The following is an 18,211-nucleotide window of genomic DNA, read 5'->3' as shown; positions in this document are numbered from 1 at the left end:
TTCTCTCTAACTAGGGTGTGGATTCCTGGAGATAACAAATAATTTATCTTTCACCTCTGTATCCTCCTCAGATATTTCTATGTCCACTCAAGCATGCATGTATATAAGTATAAGTATATATAAAGAGAACCCTTAGCTTTATTTTCTTCATCTGGAATATTTGTTCTCTGATACTCTTCATGTTAGGAGTAAGGATATGTCCACTGTTAAAGACTATATGTTAGTTGCTACAGCCAGAAATAAATCACAAGTATTACGTTCTAGCCTCCTGATTTTCACTCTGTACTATTAGGACCTACCTGAGGCCTTACCTTATGGTATGATCCTCACACCTTAAGTATGAGGATCTAATAGTCGTGAATTGAAAAGTCTTGACTGTACCAAAACAATTCCATTTATAATGTATGCTAATATGAATTCCATTGTTGTTCTTTTTCCTGACAGAATTCTAGCAAAGAGCATTTGCATTTGAATCCATACCATATTTAATCTATTCTAAGTCATTTCTTTTTTTCTTTTTTAGAATTTTTTATTTCCATACATTTTGGGGGAACAGCTGGCATTTGGTTATATAAGTTCTTTACTGATGATTTGTGAGATTTTGGTGCACCCATCACCCAAGGAGCATACACCAAACCAAATTTGTAACCTTTTATCCTTCACTCTCTTCCCACCCCTTTCCCCCAAGTCCCCAAAGTCCATTGTATCATTCTTATGCCTTTGCGTCCTTGTAGCTTAATTCCCACTTATGAGTGAGAACATACAATGTTTGATTTTTCCATTCCTGAGTTACTTCACTTAGAATAATAATCTCCAATCCCTTCTGGGTTACTACGAATGTCATTAATTCATTCCTTTGTATGACTGAGTCATAGTCCATCATATATATATATATATCATATATATATACACAATATAAATATAAATATACCACAATTAGCCAAATAGTTACAGCCAACTGATCTTCAACAAAGCAAACAAAAACATAAAGTGGGAAAAGGGCACCCTATTCAACAAATGGTGTTGCAATAATTGGCAAGCCACATACAGGAGAATGAAACTGGATTCTTATCTCTCACCTTACAAAAAGTCAACTCAAGATGCATCAAGACTTAAAAATCTAAGACCTGATACTATAAAAATTCTAGAAGATAACATATAAGTCATTTTATCTATGATAAAAATCTCTGTGACTAGATATATCTTACAGCTAAAAGTAAAGAAATCACTGTGTTGTAGTTTAATTAACCAAAGTTTATTTCTTGTGGAAATGTCTAATGATGGTAAATCTTATAGTGTGTGAACTATGAAATGGTAATTGAAGGGGGCCAGCCCCTCCACACCTGTGGGTGTTTCTCATTAGGTGGAGCGAGAGACTTGAGAAAAGAAAGAAACACAGAGACAAAGTATAGAGAAAGAGAAGTGGGCCCAGGGGACTGGCGCTCAGCATAGGGAGGACCCGCGCTGGCACCAGTCTCTGAGTTGCCTCAGAATTTATTGATCATTATCTTTACCATCTCGGAGAAGGAGATGTGGCAAGACAATAAGGTAATAGTGGGGAGATGGTCAGCAAGAAAACTTGTGAACAAATGCCTCTGTGTCATAAACAAGGTTAAGAAAATGTGCTGTGCTTTGAGATGTGGCAAGACAATAAGGTAATAGTGGGGAGATGGTCAGCAAGAAAACTTGTGAACAAATGCCTCTGTGTCATAAACAAGGTTAAGAAAATGTGCTGTGCTTTGATGTGCACATACATAAACATCTTTGTGCATTAAAGAGCAGTACTGCCACCAGCATGTCTCACCTCCAGCCCTAAGTCGTGTTTTCTTCTAGCTCAGTAAATAGAACACACAATAGGGTTTTACACCAAGACATTCCATTGCCCAGTGATGAGCAGGAGAGAGATGCCTTCCTTTTATCTCAACTGCAAACACGCCTTCCTCTTTTAGTAATCCTCCTCAGCACAGACCCTTTACGGGTGTCACGCTGGGGGACGGTCAGGTCTTTCCCTTCCCAAGAGGCCGTATCTCAGACTCTCATATGGGGAGAAACTTTGGACAATACCTGACTTTCCTAGGCAGAGGTCCCTGCGGCCTTCCGCAGTGTATTGTGTCCCTGGGTATTTGAGATTAGAGAATGGTGATGACGTTTAACAAGCATACCGTCTTCAAGCACTTGTTTAACAAAGCACATCCTGCATAGCCCTAAATCCATTAAACCTTGAGTCAACACAGCACATCTCTCTGCCAGCACATGGTTGGGGCTAGGGTTACAGATTAACAGCATCTCAAGGCAGAAGAATTTCTCTATTACAGAACAAAACGGAGTCTTTTATGTCTACTTCTTCTTACACAGACACAATAACAGTCTGATCTCTCTTTTCCCCGCAGTAATGGCCATAGAGAAGAAGGAAGCATGTTGAGAAATATTTCAGAGATAGCATTTCTGTGTCTTGGAAAATGTGTAATCATCTATATAATTAGGGTAATTACAGCTATGTGAAGGCCTAATTTAAAAGTAATTCCAATCTATTGCCATCTTTTAAAATAAATGCTATTGATTAAATTGTGGCCAAAGAGTTTAGATAGATTTGCCTTAAATCATGGATAGTGACGTAGGCAAAATCTGCTATAGAATGGGTAGTGCTGTTACCTGTCTGTTGGTTTGTTGTATATGTTCCCCACCTAAATATTAATATTACTCTTTAATGATCTAATATTAAAAACAAAGAAACAAACTTCTTTTCAAAGTTAACATTAATGTTTTTAACATTAGAAGCATAAAACGTGTTTTGCTGTAGGCCAAAAATATCCAGAACTAGCTCATATTCCCACATTTCCGAAGATGGTTCTGCTTAGATTGCCTGTAATAACAATAAAAAAGTGGTTCCAAAAGAATGAAAGTTGGTAGATCAAAACAAATTTTAGAATATAGGTTAGTTTACCCCTGCAATTTATTTCCAGTGTTCTTAAGAAGGCTGCTTATTCACGTTTAATTGATTTTTAAATTTTAGCATCACTTTTGTGGGGAAAAGAAAGATCAGCCTGTTACTGTGACTATGTAGAAAGAAGTAGACATAAGAGACTCCATTTTGTTCTGTATTCGAGATGCTGTTTATCTGTGACCCTACCCCCAACTTTGTCCTTGCAAGAGACATGTGCTGTGGTGTGACTCAAGGTTTAAAGGATTTTGGGCTGTGCAGGATGTGCTTTGTTAAACAAGTGCCTGAAGGTAGTATGCTTGTGAAAAGTCATCACCATTCCCTTAATCTCAAGTACCCAGGGACACGTACACTGACAAAGGTCACAGGGACCTCAGCCTAGGAAAGCTAGGTATTGTCCAAGGTTTCTCCCCATGTAGTAGTCTGAAATATGGCCTCGTGGGAAGGGAAAGACCTGATCGTCCCCTAGCCTGACACCTGTGAAGGATCTATGCTGAGGAGGACTAGTATAAGAGGAAAGAAGGCCTTTTGGTGGTTGAGATAGAGAAAAGCATCTGTCTCCTGCCCGTCCCTGGGCAATGGAACATCTAGATGTAAAACCCGATTGTATGTTCTGTTTACTGAGAAAGGAGAAAACCGCCTTAGGGCGAAAGGTGGGACGTGCTAGCGCAATGCTGCTCTTTATGCACTAAAAAGATTTATGGAGATGTTTACATATGCATATCAAGGCACAGCACTTTTCCTTAAACTTATTCATGTCACAGAGATCTTTATTCATATGTCTTACGGCTGACCTTCTCCCTACAATGATCCTATTATCCTGTCACTTCCCTTTTTCTAAGATGGTAAAGATAATGATCAATAAATACTGAGGGAACTCAGAGACCGGTGCCTGTGTGGGTCCTCTGTATGCTGAGCATAGGTCCCCTGGGCCCACTTTTTCTTTCTCTATACTTTGTCTCTGTGTCTCATTTCTTTACTCAAGTCTCTGGTCCCAACTAACGAGAAACGCCCACAGGTGTGGAGGGGCGGGCCACCCCTTCAATTTTTTGCTTGTTATTGACTTTTCTGTTGAGGAGATTTTCAGTCTGCAATAAATAATTGCTTATATGGTTGATTCTTTGGAGTGTGGATGTTAAAAAACATGAACTGTTATGCCAACATATTTGTTAGGAACTCTGTAATTTGTTCCATTAAAAGTGGTGTTTAAAAATGACCTCCCCCCACCGATAATTACCGTATACAACTAGAGACATAATATAATTATATGTATTAATATGACAGTTACTAATAGAAGAGAGGTGTTATACATTACTGTCTTGCACAGTGTTAATGAGTCTGTCAGATAAAATATTGTATTTTGAAAATTGAATTGAATTATAAAACAATATGGCCATACTCTTTATTACAGAAGTTGAGGTGTAGACTGTGAAATATTACTCAGGGCCTGGATGAAAGGCTTAATATTCTTAGCATTTCAATGCTAAAAATGTAATTTTTTGAGGAATATATATATATGTTAATGACATATTAAATACCTATAGCCAAAAAAAGCACTCTCAATAAATGATGTTGTGAACATTGCTATATAGTTTGGCAATGGAAGCTGGACATTTATTTTGTAAGCATCCATTCATTCAACAAACATGTACAAAGCAAATAAAAACCAATAAATTTAAAACTCAGATCATATAAACTTGAGACAAAATATATAATGGATGTATTTTGGGATATATTTAGGATTTATTTTTACTGCATTTATTCTTAAGTTGCCCAAAATATGAGTATAAAAACATGAAAATGTAAACTACTTATTAAAAAGTTTTATTGCTATATAAAATTAAATTACATTACCAAATTATGGTTTTTTTATAAATTTTATCCTTAGAAGCTAATACTTTTAAATCTGGAATATCTTCTAAATCATTATGGAAAACATTAACACACAGTGGAAAAAAGAGAAAATGATTGAACAGAAACTTCACAGAAAATAGTTGAAAACATCATTGAAAATTAGTTGCTTAGATTTTACAGATCCCTCCCTTTCTTTCTCTTCTCGCCCTAATTTTCAGGTTGAAACAGAGATAAATCTACTATCTTATATAACTTGGCATTTGGATATTATATTATATTATATCCATATTATAGCCAAAATACATTATAGGGATAATGTTTCTTTACACCATTTTCGGGGTGATTTATTCAATTTGAACATATCATTTCACTGGATACAAAACGTGGAATAGAGAAAGAAACTTAAATGCCAGATCTGCAACCTGTGGTTCAGTCACTTGTACCCCTTCCCTCATTCTGAATTACTCTTTCCATTCTATCAGGCCACGAAAGTCACCAACTGCTAAGAGAGCTTACTGTTGGTGACTGTCATTCCCTTTGAAACAAGCTGCCCAGTAGAGTCTCATCTTAGTTACCATTAACAAAAATAGCCAAGAAAAATATAGGTCTCCTTACTATACAGAAATTGTGAGAAAAATTATTAGATTCAGCATGTGATTTGGCACCTTGGAAATTTGTTCCCTAGATCTTAAAGGGTGACCACCGCCTTCTGTTGCATTTGTTTTACCTATTTTACCAAGAATCAATTGCATTTATAATTAATATAAAGAGATGAAAACTGAGAATCTTGATATTTACTGAAGTGTTCAGATACAGAAAGATGTACACACTCTAGGTAATAAGAGAAGAGGATTTTCCTTGTACCCTGTGCATTGGAAACTGCAAGTCCTTCAGAAGCTGTGTTTGTTGAACCTAGTCTCATTTTCATGTCCACTCTCGTAGTCCTTACACTGTGCTTTTGCTGCTGGGGCTTGCAAACTGCATTCCCCAGATGTCCTTTCTAGCTGCCTTCCTTTTAGATTCCACCAGAGGAAGTAAGGGGATAAAGGTAGGAGGGGGAGAAGGGAAGATGGGAAAGAAATGGAAAAGAGAGAAGAAGAAAATCTCTTCTTGATTTTCCAGTTCCTCTTAGTGTGAATTTAGCCACAATGGATAGTTGGTGGATTCCAGCTTTCCATGATAACCTGTCCAGAGGCAGGAGCAGCCGTCTAGCACAGCCTTCTTTGGACCATGTCTGAGTGTGTCACAGGAAACTGGAAATCTGAGTCTTAACCCAACCTCAGAGGCCCTGACACACTGAGCGTTATGCCTCTTCCTCAAGGGATTAACATCGGCTGACTGAGCGGCTTCCATGAAGCTCTGATGTTCTGGGGACAATGTTTCTTCCCTATTGCCCTCCAATATCAAGAGCAACAGCTACTTCCTAAACTCAACAATCTTTAAATAATAGAGCATCACCTGTGTGCTCTTTTGGGTCTCTAATCATTAACATTTCATGAATTAGATACTGCAGAGCATTTGTTTCCCTAAGTAGACCCTGACTGCTAGAACACTCATGACAATGTGGACCAACTCACAGGTCTTGAAGGCTCTCGAAGTGCTCTAAATCTGCATAGTAATCCCAATATACTTACCATAAATTCACCAATATCTATTCATCCATGCATTTCATAAAAATAAAAGATTTTTTAAAAACTTCTCATATGCCACTGATGATGAAATAGATAAAAAGTTAAATAAACCCCAAGACTCAATGACTTCATTTAGATACACACTGAGTCACTTCCTGATGTCAGTAAGTACACATACATTGTGAAATTTTAATCTCAATAAAATTCCATGAGGTTAAAAGCATTATCCCATGTTAAAACGAAGGAAACCGAGGACCGAAGAAGGTAAATTACTTGACAAATTAAAAAGCCAGGGTCAAAACACCAATCTCAGTTTTGAAAAACTAAAACCTATTGCCTTTCTAATATTATTACAGACACAAAGAGAGAAGTTTAATTTAAACAAGTAAATACAATGAGGAAATTGACATAAGTTGTAATGGAGTCACAAAGAAATCATCAATGGTGCATATAATGTAATAGGGAATTAAGAAATGTGGTTTAGGTACATATGGAAAGAATAAAATAAAAGAAAGTTCAGCAAAAAAAAAAAAAAAAAAAAACATGAAAAGAACATGAACAGAGGTTAAAAGTCATCTTATAAGTGTCAGTAAGCATCTCTTCATCAATAGATTTTAGAGTTAGTATGAAGATGAACAGTAAAGATAAAGTAAGAGAAGAGGGTTAATTCAGAAATGCTGTGATTCATAATAATGGTTCTAAATTATTACCTGTACATATTTATATTATATATGTGTGTGTGTGTGCGTGCATGTGTGTGTGTGTGTATAATAGAGAGAGAAAAAACTAATAATTATGTTCCAGAGATTATTATAAGCTCCTTTTATGTGATTCCAGGTTCTTTAATGCAATGCCCCTAGAGTCCTGTGAAATTATTATTTTTGTCATCTATCAAATGACATAGTACCCAAAATTTCAATGACACTGGACTCTGCAACAGCAGAAACAAAATAATGAAGAATAAAACAAAATAAACAACAAACATAAAAAATCAAACAATGACAACTACATATATATTCATAGATATATGGAATTCTCATTCTGTACAAACTTTGACGATGGTGTAATCGTCATTATAAATAATGGAAATTTTATTTGTAAAAGAATCATAGTTTCCATAATGGATACTGAAATAAAATGTAACTCCTCTGAGTTCTTCATTAGATTTGTGAAGGTTTTACAGAAAATTAAATGTTTGTATCTTAATAATGCTGTGGCTCATATCCATTTAAAACATCTCAAATTTATTTTTACAAAAGTTGGCTGCAAATTGTAAAATATGTTCAATCCTATTACCTTAAATGTAAGAGAAACAAAGATAAGTGATTCAAAAAAGGCTCACTCATAACTACTGAGCTCCTTCTTCTCTCTACTACAACGCTGTGCCCCTCCCATGAACCCCCGCTTGCCACTACTTGGGAATCCTGAATTGTGCTAATAAAATCTTCCCTAGGAGTGAATTTTGTTCATCACTTTTCTGAGAGCTTCTTTCACATCCTTATTTCTCAGGCTGTAGATCAGAGGGTTCAGCATGGGAATCACGACCGTGTAGAACACGGTGGCCACCTTATCAGCATCTCCACTGTTGCCTGAACTTGGCCTGCAATAAACAGAAAGGATTGTTCCATGGAAGACAGTGATGGCAGTGAGGTGAGAAGCGCAGGTGGAGAAGGCTTTATGCCGGCCCTCTGCAGAGCGCATCTTCAGGATGGTGGTGAGAATTAGCAGGTAGGAGGTCAGGATGATCACGATGGTAACACTCTCATTTAAAGTGGCCACTAGGAACAGCAGTGCCTCATTCACAGTGACATCAGAGCAAGCAAGACTTAGGAGAGGGGGTAGGTCACAGAAGAAGTGGTTTATCACATTAGATCTATAGAAGGAGATCCTAAGAGCTAAGCACAAGTGAATCAGAGAACACACCATCCCACAGAAGTAGCAGCAAGATGCCAGCTCCACACGCAGCTTCTGAGACATGGTGACCGTGTACATCAGGGGGTTACAGATGGCCACAAAGCGGTCATAGGCCATCACGGCCAGCAAGAAGACCTCAGTGACCCCACAAGTGCAAAACAAGTAGAATTGCACCATGCACCCCAGGAAGGAGATGGCTTTGTCCTTGCTGAAGATATTAGCCAACATTTTTGGCACAATTATTGAGGAATAGCAGAAATCTACAAAGGACAAATGGCTGAGGAAAAAGTACATGGGGGTGTGGAGCTGAGAGCAGACCTGAATCAGTGCAATCATGCCCAGGTTGGCTAAAAACGTGACTCCATAGATGAGAAGGAACAGTAGGAAGAGGCCGACTCTCAACTCAGGGACATCTGATAGTCCGAGGAGAATGAACTCAGCCAGAGCAGTGCAGTTTTCCTTGCCCATGTCTCCAACTTATATGAGATTGGAGGAAAAAGAAACTTAAAAATTGTTCTTCATTATATAGTCTAAATTTTAGTTTTGGCTGTATCCTGTAAAAAGACATCAGAAAAAGTTGGATAGTTAATCTTATCAGCAAAGAATAAAACTTTTTGTGAAATGTTTAAAAGTCCAACATTGTGTAACACAAATGCATAAACTTAGTTTAGTTCAAAGATCAAACAAAAATATTAGCATTTATATGAATTTATATTGTTCTTTTAATTAGTCTTTCACAATTGACAGCTTTGCACTGAATCATTGGGAATGAGATCAACTTACTATTTAATTACCCTCCTTACTCTTTCAAATTCAAATCCCATTTTCTTAGTCAACGCCAAATATTGGGATCATAGAAAATAATATTTAGAATCTATGGTACCTCTCTCTGAATTTTTCATTACAGTGATAAGAAATACACTTATTTAAGATGTTAACAGTCAAGTGTTTGTATTTTACTGATATATTTTAGATGAAGAAACTCATTTTATAATCTGTATTAGTATATTCTCTGTAAAATTATCACGGTGATTTGGTTAATTACACTTTTCAGTGTCAGCCATGGTTTAGGGAATTGGTACTCTTGAGGACAACTTACTGTAACTATGATTCCTCAGTCTTAAAAAATTGTGTATTAAATAAATTTACTGCTTTCAATCTATTTGAAGACCTGATCAAAGATGTGCACAGGAAATTACTAGGAAAACTTCCCACTGCTGCTTTGCAGTATTATTTGTAATATTAAAACTTAGAAATAAAATATCAAATAAGAGAAGATGATCACAATTGTAGTGTGTACAATATAAAAGCATGCAGTTATATAAAGGATAACTTTAAATCATTTTAATGATATCAATAAATGACTGTGAAAAGGGATAAAATAGTTAAAAACAGCCAGAATGTAGAGAAAAAATATTATATATTATGATAATGTATAATATAAATATATATATTTATTCCACACACACAATCATATACTTAATCCTTGCAACATCCATGAACATAAATATTTATTTTAAAAAATCTATTAACTTGTCTTACTTCTCCCAAAGTATCATTATTATGGAGTGAAATGGGGAAAGAGGTTGGAATTTTTTAAATTAGGGACACATACTTTTCAGACCTTTGACACACAGCAAACGTAAAGTGAGGGTGAGAATCCTATCATTCTTTCTCTTCCTGACCCTTGATAGATCCATACATCATTGTAGAGGCACCAATCAAGCACTCCTGGAAGAAAAAAATCTGGACTAGAGACCAACACAGCCAGACATTTTTCCCATTCTTCAGCTGATTTCAAAGATATGCAGCGTGCATATTACTAAATGCCAGGTTGACAATTTTAAAAATTGTTTTGATGATATGGTTTTCTCTCTTAAAATGACCAGGAGAGGTGAGTTGTGTATCCTTCCCTGAGTCCAAACTAATACACACTTTTGAAAGTCCTTTCCTGCTTTCAAATCTAAAGAAAAAAAAATCAAGCTGTTAATTGCACACAGAGCAGTGATTCTTTGTCAAAAGTGACTTTGATCCCACTGGTGTATTTGTCAATGTCTGGGGACATTTTTGGTTGTTACAACAGGAAGGGAGTGCTATTGACATGTAGTGGGGATGCTGTTGAACACTCTCCAATGCCCTCTACAAAGCACATGAAGGCCCCTGCCCACAGCACACAAACAAAACGTTATCTGGACCAACATTTCAATGATGCCTTAGTTGACAACCCTGCCATAGAGAGGTATTTCGACATGCTTTTCACAAAGACAGAATAATTCCTCTTCTTTCTGCTTCAGAGGTGGTTCTCATGTCCATGACCCTCCATGTCCCTCCATGAACAGTCCTGTTCCTGTTGCCTTTTGCTGCCACCTTCAGCATCAAGGTGACTTTGGAGATAATCTCCATGCAGTGTTTACTAGGTTGTATGGACAGAGTTAGTGTGATAGAAGGGAAAGAGAGAAGGATAGAGAAAACAAATGTTCATCCCAATTTGTTCAGACTACTTTTCATCTCACACTAATAGCTGTTATATTTGCTATTGCAGATGAAATAGTTTCCACTTCCCACCAAATTGTCCCTTAATACACAATGAGAAAAATATTGTCATCAAGCAGTGCTCAAACCATGGCATTTAAAAAAACATTATCTGATTAAGAGAGGGATAAAATACAGATTTTAAAAATTACATAATACTATTTCCTTCCTTTAGACTTCCTCCTTCAGCAATGTATGACTATAATAAATTACCTCGATGAGGAACGAAAGTCAGGGTTCCAGCTCCCAGAAAATATAATTTATGTTCATTCTAAAAAGTACACAATGCAGTTCAACCAACCAACCTATTGGACAGACATCGCTTCCCTATTTCTGAAGACGCTATGATGGAAAATGCTGTGCTTTATATTTGTGTGTGTGTTTGTGTGTGGGTGTGTCCCTGGGGCCCACATTTCATAAACTTCCCAAAACGATCACTGATCTCTGTGGGATATCGACAAGATATCAAGGAAACCATCGTATCTTGGGACTCCAACAATTATTGATCATTATGGAATATAAAAGGGGTGAGAAAAAATCCAGCTTGGTGCATATTATTGTAATCTAACACAATTACATTCAGAGTTCATGATGAATTGCAGAACACTGTAGGCCACATCCAAGCATTGCCTCTGAGAGTCAGTACTCACATTGCCATTATGAAATATATGAATAGGTCTTATAAACTTCGTCTGTCTTATTATACTCAAAAACTCCGTCCTACAGAACACAGAGTCTGAAACCACACCAGAGATCCTCCAAATACCAGAAAGGGGTGGGGATAATGAATCTCTTTTAGTAAGAATAATAATTGGTTACATTTACTAAGTACTTCCCCTGTGCCAGGTACTATTCTATATACAACTGTGAACACATTTTTTTCTTCATGAAAATGGTTGGCATCAGTACTGTTATTTCCCCTTTAAAAATAAGGTTATGGAGGTACAGCATTTGTAACTTGCCCACAGTCACACACAGATTCCTTGGTGAAGAGTAGCCAAGCGTGACTTTTTGTTCGTGCCATCTGTGCATCTGTAAGGAAGAGCAGAGCTCCAGAATGGTACTGGTGTGAGTGACTCCTTCTTCCATGCTGGTTGGTCATTAAATGGGAATTTCTCATGGACCTCCCCAAGTTCTGCCTCCTTCCTGACTAGATATAGGAAGGTCAACCTGAACAAAGTGTTCAAGTCACAGTCTGTGTGACCCTAGAGAGAGCAAACATTTGAATAATTCCATGGATATAATGAGTTACAATCTATCTGTGTTTTCCAAAATTGATCTGGGAATTCTCTGAATTGGAGGAGCCTATCTGGGTCTCCTTTTGTACCTAGCATTCTCACAACCACTTTTTCTCACTCTTTAAAAGCAAGTGATTTCACTAATCCATTCACATCTTTCCATGTGAATCACTCTGATGAGAAAAATAAAAGCCAATATGCAAGGCCTAAACTTGAAATGCTGCTATCCATGAGGCCTGAAGTTGCCTTTAATCAAAGCACTTCAAACCCATTGTATGACTTGTTTCTCTTTTGTGTTTATAAATTTCTTTTCATGGAAAAGAAAGGCAGTTGACATGTATTCTAGCCGGTATAACCTTGGCCAAGCGTGATGACTAGTGACTGCAATCCCAGAACATTGGGAAACCAAGGTGAGCAGATTGCTTGATCTTAGGAGTTCAAGACAAGCCTGGGAAGCATGGTGAAACCCTTTCCCTACCAAAAAATTAAAAAAAAAAAGTTAACCGGGTTTGATAGCATGCATCTGTAGTCCTAGCTACTTGGGAGGATGAGATGAGAAGATCACTTGAGCACAGGAGTTCCAGGCTTCAATGTGCTGTGCTTGCACCACTGCACTCCAGCCTGGGTGGCAAGAGAAATTCTGTCTCAAAAAAAAAAGCCATTGGCTATTGATTATGAATATATGCATAATATATACATATTGATATGGTTTGGCTGTGTCTCCACCATGTTAGCCAGGTAGTCTTGAATTGGATAAATGATATAGTTTCTGTTAAATCTCTGTCCTCTTCATTAGTTCTTTTCCCTGCTGTCTTCACCACCTATTCTGACCAGTGTCTCCTCTGCATGGAATTCTTTTCCTTGGGTTTTGGTCAAATGTAAAGTTTTTTGTTAAGCCTTCTGTGAACACACTATTATAATTTAAGAGTTCCCTTACTACCCAACTTTACAGTTTAAAATACTTAACGTGGTTAAAACATATTTTTAATCTTTATATATTACATTTATATTATAGTACATCCTCACTTAACATCCATGGTAGGTTTTTGGAAATTGTAACTTCAAGGGAAAAGATGTACAATGGAACTATTTTTTTTTTCTCATCAATATTACAACAAAACAATGTGGAACAAAATGACCTAATTTGAGGACCAACTATACATTATTTCCTTAAAGTCACACTTTAAGAACCTATTGATGATGTTAAGTGAGACATTACTTATTTAATTTTTGTTTCTACCTGCTAGAACAAAAGTTTCAGGAAAGCAGGGATTTTTCATTTTTTGTTCACTGATATGTTGCAAGCTCCTACATCAGGAATTAGCTCAAAGTATATGTACCAGGAATATGTATTGAATGATAAATAGTCCCTTGCATGTAACTGAGAATAGAGCCAAACCTACCAGAGCTTTGGGAAATCAGAGCACAGAGAAAAGAACCACACACACACACACACACACACACAGAGGATGCTTTTAGAAAATGCGATGTTTTAATATAAATATATACTATTGTCATCTTTTAAGGGAGTGAAAGATGTACCACCCCAAAATATGCCAGAATGGTATATTGATTATTTTGAGTGGAAAACATTGAAGAATTTATAATTTCAGAAAGGATGACCTGATCTGTCTCTTCCCACATGCAGCCAGTGGTGAAGTTTCCTCTGGGATAGGCATCCTCTCATCTCAGGGCTAGCATGTGGCCCTTATCACCATGGACTTGAACTTAGAGACTACAGGGGACCTGAATAAACATACCTAATGAAGAATCCTTATCTTCCACGTGGTTTACAGCCCCCTTATCTATGTTCTAGTGACTCCCCTAGAAAACTTCACCACCCTCGCCAGACTTGCTTTGTCCTGTCATTCTTCTAAAATTCATTGTTCTTTGTCTACAAAGTATAAAAGCATCTTGTTTAGGTGATTTTTCAGACATCATTGACATGTGAAGATCCTGGGTATATGAGAAACTATAAAATCAGTGTACTCATTATTATTTTTCTTGTAAGTTTCAAAGGTATGAGTGCAGGTTTGTTCCACAGGTACACTTGATTCATGAGGGTTTGCTGTACAGATTATTTCATCACTCAGGCATTAACCTGTTAGTTGTTTTTCCTGCTCCTCTCCCTCTTCCCAACCTTCACCTCACAAGGGCTGCAGTGTGTGCCATTTCCCTTTATGTCTCCATGTGTTTTCATCATTTAGTTCCCAGTTATAAGTGAGAGCATGTGGTATCTGGTTTTCTTTTCCTGTCTTAGTTTGCTAAAAAATAACGGCTCCCACCTCCATCTATGTCCCTGTAAAGACCTGATCTCATTCTTTTTGATGACTGCATAGTATTCTATGCTGTATACTTACCACATTTTGTTTATCCAGTCTATCTTTGATAGGCATTTAGGTTGATTCTATGTCTGTGCTATGGTGAATAGTGCTGCAGTGAACATATGCATGCATATGTCTTTATAATAGAATGATTTGTATTCCTTTGGGCAAATGTCCAGTAATGGAACTGATGGGTCAAATGGTATTTTTGTCTTTAGGTCTTTGAGGAATCGCCACCCTGTCTTCCACAGTGGCTGAACTCATTTATGCTCCCACCAATGGTGTATAACCTTCCTTTTTCTCCATATCTGTTATCTTTTTCTCCAGTATCTGTTATTTTCTTTACTTGTAAATAGTTACTATCCTGACTGGTGTTAGATGGCATCTCATTGTGGTTTTGATTTGCCGTGACCCCCCTGGACCTGGCTTTCACTATCTTGTGTGTGTCCTTTATTTCTCAGCCTGCCTATCCACCTGGGAACAAAAAAAGAGTCCTGTTGCATTGCGGGCTGCTGGCCAGATCCCACAGTATTTCTCTACTTAACAGTGATGTTGAGCTTTTCAAAATTGGCCTGTTGTCAACTTGGTTTCTAGCTGAAGAGCCCACTAAGAGCTAAGAGGGGTTCAGGGTGCTTTCTGGATCTCCTACAAAAATTGGCCCCAACGTGTGGCCATCCTTTACTGTTTGGAACACTACCCTCTCCAGAACTGCTGCACTGAGATCCTGAACCTCTGACAAAAGGTCTACAGAGGTCAGATTTCTTTCTGTCAGCTTCCTGGATCTCTATTGTAGGGGCTGGTTGAGAAGGGAGTGGTAAGACTCTGTCTTTTTCCCTCTCTAAATTGGAATTGGCAGGAGAAAACACTTGTGAACTAGTTCTTTCAGTAAAAAGTGACTTTTGGTGTTCTTGTGAATACTCTTGAATTCTACTTGATCCTTTTCATCTCAGAAATTGTCTTCATTTGTCTTTGCCTTTTTGTGTCATTTGTCCTAAGGAGAGGAACCATAAGGTAGCACACACAGGTACAGGTCAATCTGAAAAGACTGAGGAATGGAGGCACATGATTTTAAGCAGCACTTTCTTTGTCCAAACATGTCAACCTCTCACAGTTTTTCTCATCTCAACCTTGTTCCCTGGATTTGTGCTGGGAAACTCCCATCTCAGTGTTGCCTGCCCAGTGTCACAGATTATCAGGCCTATACTGAAGGTGTCTCACATTCAGTGAGTGACTAGAGATCTGAGAGTGAATTTTTGGATCATGGAGGCTGCACTTTCTGCACTCGCTCCAGAAACACCACTTGCATCCCTAGTAAACGTTTATTCTAAACCTAGGAAGTTACTTCCTGGTCTTTCCATAAAAAGGCTTGTTGTATTAAGTCACCATTGGACTATACACACCAGTAAAGATCCTAATTATCAATGGGAAAAAGGCAAATATTTGAATTAGAAAAACTTCTATATTAAAAAGATTAGGGAACTCTCATTTTAAACAATTTGGCTGTTAGTACTTATGGAAAGATCAGATAGAATGAAGAACTCAGAAAAGTATACGACTAGTCTTAAAATTTATCCTAACAAAGTTAAAGAACAAACAGCAGACCTAGAGCAAAAATTGAAATCAGCTCCCGCTGTAAGTCCTGCTGCTCCACCCACTGACATCCCACTTGATAACCAGCTCTGTCCCTGACCAAGCAGAAAATCTAGTGGACCTCTGTACTTCTGGTTTGGACACCTTGAAGCAGTATTTTTGTCCAATGATGCCACAGGTTCCTCTCTGGTGAACCATCAGTACCTCCAGAGCATGGTGATTCTAAAGTAAAATGGAGGCCAAGAGGCCAAACAATCAACTTCTGATTAGAGTTTTTGATTTTTTAACATTTACTTTACGTTCAGGGGTACAGGTACAAGTTTGTTTAAAGACAAATTGGTGTCACAGGAATTTGGTACAGATTATTTTGTCGCCCAGCTAAAAAACATAATACCCGATAGGTAGCTTTTGATTCCTCGATTGTTTTTAATATTTGAACCAAACACTCATGCCAAAACTGCACCTAACAAAATCATCATTATATTTTTAATATTATTAAATGCCCAATCCGTGTTTAAATTACCCCAATTGTCTCAACGACGTATTTTTCCAGTTAGTTTGGATCAAGAGTCAAGATGTGGTTGTTACAGCCAGTTTATTTTGTTATATAACCAGTCTTTGTGTGAGAGCCTGTGTGTGTGTGTATGTGTGTGTGTGTGTGTGTGTGTGTGTGTACGTGTATGTCAGGTAATTTTTTTGCAACGGAAAATAATAATTCAGCACTCTCTGTATTTTGCTTAGTGCTTCATTTTGTGTCATTTTATTTATTTCTGTACTAATTATTTTTAATGCTGAGATTAATAATATTTATTAGCTTAGGTTCATTCTTTCAGTTTTTTTAATGAAACAAAAATTCTGGCCGGGCTTGGTGGCTCACATCTGTAATGCCAGCACTTTGGGAGGTCAAGGCGGGCAGATGACGAGGGCAGGAGATGGAGACCATCCTGGCCAACATGGAAGATGGTGATAGCTGTCAGGTGGGAGGTGCAGGTGGAGAAGGCTTTGTGGCACCCACTAGCAGAATGGATTTTTAGTACAGTCACAAAAATGAACACACAGGAAGTGAAGATGATCAGTAGCGTACGCACCTCATTGAAGGTGGTGAAGCCGAAAAGCAGCAGATGGGGGATGAGTATATCAGAGCTAGACACAGCGATGAGAGCAGTATACTCACAAAAGAAGTGGTTGATTACACTCTACTAAAAATACAAAAATTAGCCAGGTGTGGTGGTGCACACCTGTAGTCCCAGCTACTTGGGAGGCTGAGGCTGGAGAATCTCTTGAACCCAGGAGGTGGAAGTTACAGTGAGCCGAGATTGTGCCATTGCACTCCATTCTGGCAACAGAGCAAGACTTTGTCTCAAAAAAAAAAAAAAAAAAAAAAGCGAAAGTTCTTCATAGATGACTCTGACTACTGTACATTGCAATCCATTGAGAAGCACATGGTAACTGGTTGATGATAACTGTCCAACTTTTAGTGAAGATCATTCTGTTCTCTGAATTCAGGTTGTGTCAGCTTAATTACTTCATCTTAAAATTACTCACAAACTTTTTGCCTAATAGTTGTTATGTCCGTTGAAATCATTACCTTTATTCATTTTTAAAATGTGGAGTTCTACAACTGTGATTGTCTAATTTCATCCTTGTTTATGCTTTTATTTCTTCTGAAATTCACCTCATTAATTGGTAGGTGATGCTGAAATACAATTTGTATAGGAAAAATAGAATAAATATTATTTAATTACTTATTTTCAGAGTCATGAATTGGTACCCTAATAACCATTGATATTAAACGATGGTTTATTTAGTTTTTTTCTTTCTTAGTGTCTAGATGTAAGCATATATGAGGACTTTAAATCAATTGTAATTGATATTCATTTTTATGTTTAAAATTTTTTTTCTGACCATAAACCAGCATCAGCCACTTCAAATTGCTTCCTATGCCTCTTTGAGACAATCTGATTAGCTGCTGATAGTATTCTAGCTTTCTGGAGCATTAAACTGCCCCAGGCTCATCTTGACTATTTTCCACCCAAGACTTCAAATTAGCCATTTCTTCAAGAAGCCCTACTTTTGTTTACAGGGAAAGGGTTTCTTTTTAGAGAAAATTTGGGGAATGTTGCTTGAATTTGTAGAGTATTTATTACTAAATATTTGTGTTTATTTAGTCATTCATCTAAAGGTTAG

At 37.4% G+C, this 18,211-nt stretch overlaps 1 protein-coding gene across 1 annotated transcript; it reads right to left on the bottom strand.

Moving 5' to 3' along the window:
- Window positions 1–7,807: 7,807 nt before the first annotated feature.
- On the bottom strand, window positions 7,808–8,901 carry LOC105536106 (olfactory receptor 5L1). The gene has a single exon (XM_011975378.1). The coding sequence runs from the start codon at window positions 8,806–8,808 to the stop codon at window positions 7,876–7,878; it is 933 nt and encodes a 310-aa protein (XP_011830768.1). The 5' UTR covers window positions 8,809–8,901; the 3' UTR covers window positions 7,808–7,875.
- Window positions 8,902–18,211: the final 9,310 nt, after the last annotated feature.

The sequence above is a fragment of the Mandrillus leucophaeus genome, unplaced genomic scaffold (genome assembly GCF_000951045.1).
Source record: "Mandrillus leucophaeus isolate KB7577 unplaced genomic scaffold, Mleu.le_1.0 Scaffold1540, whole genome shotgun sequence".
Lineage (NCBI taxonomy): Eukaryota > Metazoa > Chordata > Mammalia > Primates > Cercopithecidae > Mandrillus > Mandrillus leucophaeus.
Note: the sequence above shows the minus strand (reverse complement) of the source record. Positions and strands in the feature narration are given on the sequence as shown.

What these genes read in the sequence shown, in the direction of transcription:
- LOC105536106 (XM_011975378.1), bottom strand. Translation starts at nt 8,808, where the DNA reads ATGGGCAAGGAAAACTGCACTGCTCTGGCTGAGTTCATTCTCCTCGGA.